The sequence below is a fragment of the Gekko japonicus genome, unplaced genomic scaffold (genome assembly GCF_001447785.1).
Source record: "Gekko japonicus isolate JY-2015 unplaced genomic scaffold, Gekko_japonicus_V1.1 scaffold1430, whole genome shotgun sequence".
NCBI classification, from domain to species: Eukaryota; Metazoa; Chordata; class Lepidosauria; order Squamata; family Gekkonidae; genus Gekko; species Gekko japonicus.
In genome coordinates, this window is record NW_015176014.1 from 31,712 (window position 1) to 37,673 (window position 5,962).

General features: G+C 44.6%; 1 protein-coding gene across 1 annotated transcript in view; it reads right to left on the minus strand.

Moving 5' to 3' along the window:
* The window catches only part of TMC8 (transmembrane channel like 8), a gene marked incomplete at its 5' end in the record, with an annotated part of 28,677 nt that overhangs the window by 6,469 nt on the left and 16,246 nt on the right, over positions 1-5,962 (minus strand). Inside the window, 2 exons of the mRNA XM_015426565.1 lie at positions 1,358-1,506; positions 5,009-5,167. Of these exons, the coding sequence (XP_015282051.1) occupies positions 1,358-1,506; positions 5,009-5,167 (308 nt within the window). The remainder of the gene's footprint in view (positions 1-1,357; positions 1,507-5,008; positions 5,168-5,962) is intronic.

Sequence of the window (5,962 nt, forward strand, 5' to 3'; positions counted from 1 at the left end):
GGTTGGTATTAATATTTTTTTCAAAAGTTTTGGCATTAAAGTTTCCTTTAATCACAAAAACATATACAGTCCTTTCTATAAACACTGAAATTAGGTAAAAAATAAGCATAGCATTAAAGTGTCACTACGTTCTTATCACAAACAGATAAACATGTATATATGTAGAAAAAGGAACCAGAAGGGATGTGAAAGATTGTTTAGTCTTTTCTCATAAGGAAGGGGCTCCTACCTCTTGCTCATTTCACTGCTGTAATATCCTTTTTGAGATATATCAATGAGAACTGTACATAATACTCCAAATGTGGATGCACCATGTTTCTATACAAGAACATTACAACAGCAGTAATTTTGTTTCTATCCCCTAGAGATCCAGCATGTTGTAGTGGTTAAAACTGGCAGATTCTAATCTGGAGAATGGGGTCTGATTTCCCCCCCCTCCACATGAAGCCTGCTGGGTGACCTTGGGCCAGTCACAGTTCTCTCCGAACTCTCTCAACCCCGGCTACCTCAGAAGGTGCCTGCTGCTGGTAGAGGTAGGGAAGGAGATTGTAAACCACTTTTAAGACTCCTTAGAGAAAAGCGGGGTATAAAATCCTACTCTTCTTCTTTCCTAATAATGCCTTAACCTAATTTGTCATTTTGTTATTCGTTCACATGCTTTGGAAAGATCTTGCTGGAGCTCTTCACAGTCTATTTACATCATACTGAAAACCACGGTGTCATCTGCCATTGTGGCCAGTTTGCTGCTCATACTTCATTTCAGATAATTCATGTACAAATTTATGTAAATAGCACCAGTCCCAATACCAATCTCTGTGGGGCCCCACTACTTATTTCTATTGCCAGAACTCTCCATAGCAGTCCCACTTTTTGCTTCCCTCCTTTTAACCAATTTCTATTTTGTGCAGTTATTCGGGACAGTTTTTTTAAAGAGGTTTGTCGAATGTTCAAGTATATAATGTTTTGTTCATTGTGGATAAAGCGGTTGGGAGGGAATTATGTATTTATTTACTTCCAGAACACTCAAAGTGGTTTCTAAATAAATACTGTAATACCCTAATCAAAAATCTCATAACAGTTAAAAACCAGCAGAAAAAACACTGCCCTAAACTGTTGTTTGAATTGTAAGTGAGAAGATGGATTTCTGTCTGCCCAAAGCTTTGCTTGACTTCAAGAGTATCAACCTCTCCTTGATTGTTCACAGTTTTCTCTTAATCTGTCATGGGCTAACTTGTACATCCTATTTTAGGGAAGTGAAACCTTTAAACTAACACCACAAAGTCTGTAAGCTCTTCCTCCCTGTAAACTCTTCTTGCCACAAGAAATATCTGTTGCCACTGAGGTCGGAAGCACCTACCTGACTAGGGTGAGGTTAACTTCAGTGTTGGGAGAGCAGCCCTCCAACTGGGCCAGAGCATGGAAAAGAAAAGGCAGGAGAACATTCGCTATGGAGATAACCAAGGGTGGCAGGTACTGGTTCACTACACTGGAGCTGGAAGCATCTTGCTGAGAACAGAGAAATCAGAGATAATGGTATACTTATGGATATGGGATGTTTCTATCACAGTTACATCTCCCAGAACCCAGGGACTTTGTCCCAGTGAGACTCCTGTTCGAGAATTAACTTGGCCATTCATTGCATGGTGACCCTACGTGCAACAGTATAATCACTTGTGGAAGGTAATCTATCCTGCCTGCACACCATGAGGATCCAAGTGGCTGGTTTAGCATATGACCACAATTCACTACTTTCTGTCCCACAGCCTGTAAGTGAACTAGCATGAAGGGCAGTTCAAGTAAACTGCCTGTTAAGGAGTTGGCTCTCAGGGATCTGGAGGCTGGAGGTTATTGGGGGTATAACTGAGTGAGCTATCCAGAACTACATGAGTGCTCAAGTCTCAAAGCTCTTCTCAGGTACAGCAAGGGAAAAAAAGGGTGTGCAGCACTGACCACTGCAATCGGCAGCCAATGAAAAGCCCCTACCTACATCGGTCAGCCCTGGTATACACTCAAAGAGCTCAAAGTCCCTGATCCAGCTCTGGCAGCTAACCTTCTGCCTTCTCCTGCAGCATCTTCTGGCTGTTACATAGGAGGCTGTCAGGTCTCGGACACAGTTACTCTCACCACAATCTTGTGTCAGCAAGATTTGTTTATTGAGAAGTGAAACAGGTTCCAAGCGTGGACAGATTATGTGTCAGAACCAGCTGTCTGGCATTCACATGATCTACCAAAACCCACTCATTGTGACTGGGGTCAAAATCACGCCATTTGATTAAGGAATACAGACAGCCCAACATGATTTTAGAGTCCAAAATTTCCTCCACCACCCCCCCCAAAAAAATCCTCCACCACCTGGTGGAGCTCCCCATTCAAATATACAACAACAAATGTACAGCACACAGTAACAAGTAGCAAAGAATAACAAAACCACAACAAACAACTGTGAGCTGAATTTCCCACAGAATATTCACAAAGGAGACTTCATTTAAAGTGAAATGCATCTATTGTCTGAAGTAAATCACCATACAATCCATCACAGGAATATGCAGAAGCCAAAGAACTGATATACAAGATAAATATACAAAAACTCCATAAATATACAAAAAGTCCATAAATATACAAGAAGTCCAACACTTTTCCTAGGTAATTTTTCCAGTGTTTCAGACCTCTGGTCCTTCCCCAGGACCTGATACATTGAAGCAGCCTTTAGGGGTGCTGGTTGGAAATAAGGAGACCTTGCCCAATATAGAAATAATAGAAAAGCATTATCTCATGAGATAGAATGAGGAGGGTGGGGCTTTGGCGCAACGAGAACGGTTGCATCGGGGAGAGCTTCCATGTGACGGCCGGATCAGCGGCTCTTTTAGAGGGGTTCAGGGGATCCCAAACTCCAGTGAGCTTCCCGAAGAGAAGCTCATTGCAAAGGGCTTGACTTGGATTCCTCGTGCACAGCAGCAAGCGGGTGGAAGTCTGAGAGTGCCCCAACGCAGGAGCCGACCAAGCGTGCCCATGTCAGATATGGGCACTGAGTTGTGACTACCACAGAGAGGAAGAAACTGGAACCTCATCCATAACATCGATGAAGAACAACACCATGAGTATGCTTAAAAGCAACAACAGAAAATCTACTTAACGATAAAGCCCCTTTAAAGTTTAAAAAGAGAAAGGAACTGAGGGGTGAAGAACTCTTTCTGGTCCCCCCCCCCCTTCCTCTGGCAGCAGCCACAAAAAGAACTTCAAGTGATTTTTAAATGGCTTCCTGGGCAAAAAAGTAAAGAGAAGGCTTTTGTCTGAGACTGTAATAATTTTCCCTGTGGAATAAAAAATTGGAGAAGAATTGGCTTCAGCTGTTTTTGGACTTTAGTGATCTAGAAATATATAGTCCCTTTTTCTCTTCCTTTTGTATGGAGCTATTAGCAAAGAATCTGGAATAATAGCAAGACTTTATAAAGTTTTACCTCCATTTTAGTAAGGAATATAAGCAATTATACTTTAATAATTGGAGTATTTTTAAAGGAAGAAAGAAGAACTGAACTCTTTATGTATTATATTCTCACAACATCTTATGTTTATGTTTGTTCAACTGTAAAGTACATTTTGTTTCTATTGTCTTCTTCTGTAATGTAGCCAATTGATAAGGTTCTTTAACTCTGTCTTTAAAACAGCTATGTTTTCTAAATTCATCAGGGAGGCTTACACCTTCAGGGTGTTCCCGCCGCCGAGGATCACAGGCACTGAGTGTGTTGGCCTGGTATGGGAAGCCGAGGAGAGTGTGGCAATTTGACTGACTGCCCAACGCACCAGCCAATAGCCTACCGTCCCTGGTTGAGGCCGTATCAGGCTGGGCTTTGGAACATCCTAGACTGATAGTCCTGGGTGATTTCAGTGTCCATGCTGATGACACGGCCTCTACTCAGGCAGCGGGTTCCTGCCCAGTCTGGGGCATCCCACCTTCCCCACTCTGTCCACCAGCCCTTTGGTTTCACTGCAGGACCTCGCGGTTCTCCTTCAGGCAGCATGGTGCCACCGGATGACCCCAGAAGGGTCTCTGTGTCTGGCTCCTCGCTTCCAGTGCTCATCACGTCAGTGGTGCACCAGGTCGAGGGAAGAGAGGAGTTCTGACACTATGTCAGCTCTTGGACGCAGTTACTCTCACCACACGCTTGTGTCAGCAAGATTTGTTTATTGAAACATGAAACAGGTTCCATGTGTGGACAGATTCTGTGTCAGAACTGACACCCAGGTGCCAGGACTGAACCTATACAATCTGCAGGAGATCCCCCTTAAGCACACTACCCAATCAATATTTGCCTGCAGCCCACCAAAGATCTAAACTGCCCCAATATACTGCCCCCCACACCTGTTACCAGCCGTTGCACTATCTATGAGTTCCCTGCACCCAAGGTCGAAGTGGGCGCTGAGATAATGTGTTTCCAAGGCACTGTGCAAGCCGACACTCACACACTCCCATAACCCCCCCTTTTAGTCAGAAGGATAAACAGCTGAGAGAAAGAGGAAAGAGAAGCAATTAACCCTTGAGCCAGCTTGGTGTAGTGGTTAAGTGCGCAGACTCTAATCTGGGAGAACTGGGTTTGATTCCCCACTCCTCCACTTGCACCTGGCTGGATGACCTTGGGCAAGCCGTAGTTCTGATAAGAGCTGTTCTTGAAAAAGAGCAGTTTCTGTCAGAGCTCTCTCAGCCCCGCCTACCTCACAGGGTGTCTGTTGTGGGGAGGGGAAGGGAAAGGAGTTTGTAAGCCGCTCTGAGACACCTTTGGGTAGTGAAGGGCGGGGTATAAATCCAATCTCTTCTCTTCTTCTTCTTCTACAGAGTCCATGACAAGCGAGGCACGAGCTTGACAGAGGCTCCAGCCATCATGCAACTCAAGCCTCCAGTTGAGCCCTAGCAACTGATCTGGGTTGGAGAACATGAAGTCCAGATCCAGATTCAGCTGCTAATAGTCTTGCTATGGAGCTGACACGGATTAGGAAGGAAGAGCCAGCCTACCTGGGAAACCTCTGTGGCCAAGTGAATGCAATAAAAAGCAGCAGCCATCAGAAGCAAGATGACACCATTAATTAGCAAGCGCAACAGATAGAGCTGACTCAGCTGCTTCCTTGTCCGCTGTCGCTTCTGCATACGTCGGGTCTGCTCTGCCAGGTCAATCTGTCCCACGCAGAAGAGAAATAAAATCAATTCTATCAGTGCACGGAATAACTTAATTCTAAGGCCTAAAACATTCAAAGGGAAGAGCATGCAAGGCCTCTCCAGCAGACACATTCTTGGCCCAGCAAAGCAGGCAGAGGATGTACAATAATCTAAGGCTGGAAACAATGATTGCCAACAGTTACCAACACCTCTAGCCTTGGGAGATGACCCTAGAGGCAGGAATTCAGGGGTTTAAATCCTGTTTATTTGGGCTGCTCCTACAAATCTCACTCTATTTTCTATTTTCACTCTATTTTCTTTCACACAGGTCAGGAACTATTAATGGCAACTGCCTGCTTGATAAATATGCTAACAAGGAGGTGACACAAGAGCTCAGTGAAGACCGGAACCCTGGCAACTAGAACAGGAGACCCAGAGCTTAACGCCTCAGCCATTCTTCTAGCTCTATTTCAAACGACTGTGGTTTCCTTTTGTAGGCACTGAGTCAAAAGGAGTTCAAGGGCATCCTATGGGCAAGACAACAAACTTGGCTATTGAGGGGAAAAGGATTTTATATGTATGCTTACATGTGTGTATCTTTTGCCCTGACTTGGATAGCCTAGGCTAGCCTGAGCTCACCAGATTTTAGAAGCTAAGCATTGTTGGCCCTTGCTAGTATTTGGATGGAATTCCTCCAAGGAATACCAGGATCATGATACGGAGGCTGGCAATGGCAAACCTCCTCTGAATGCCTCTTGCCTTGAAAACCCTGTGGGATTGCCATAAAAGGTGGGTTTTTTCAGCCAGCGGTTC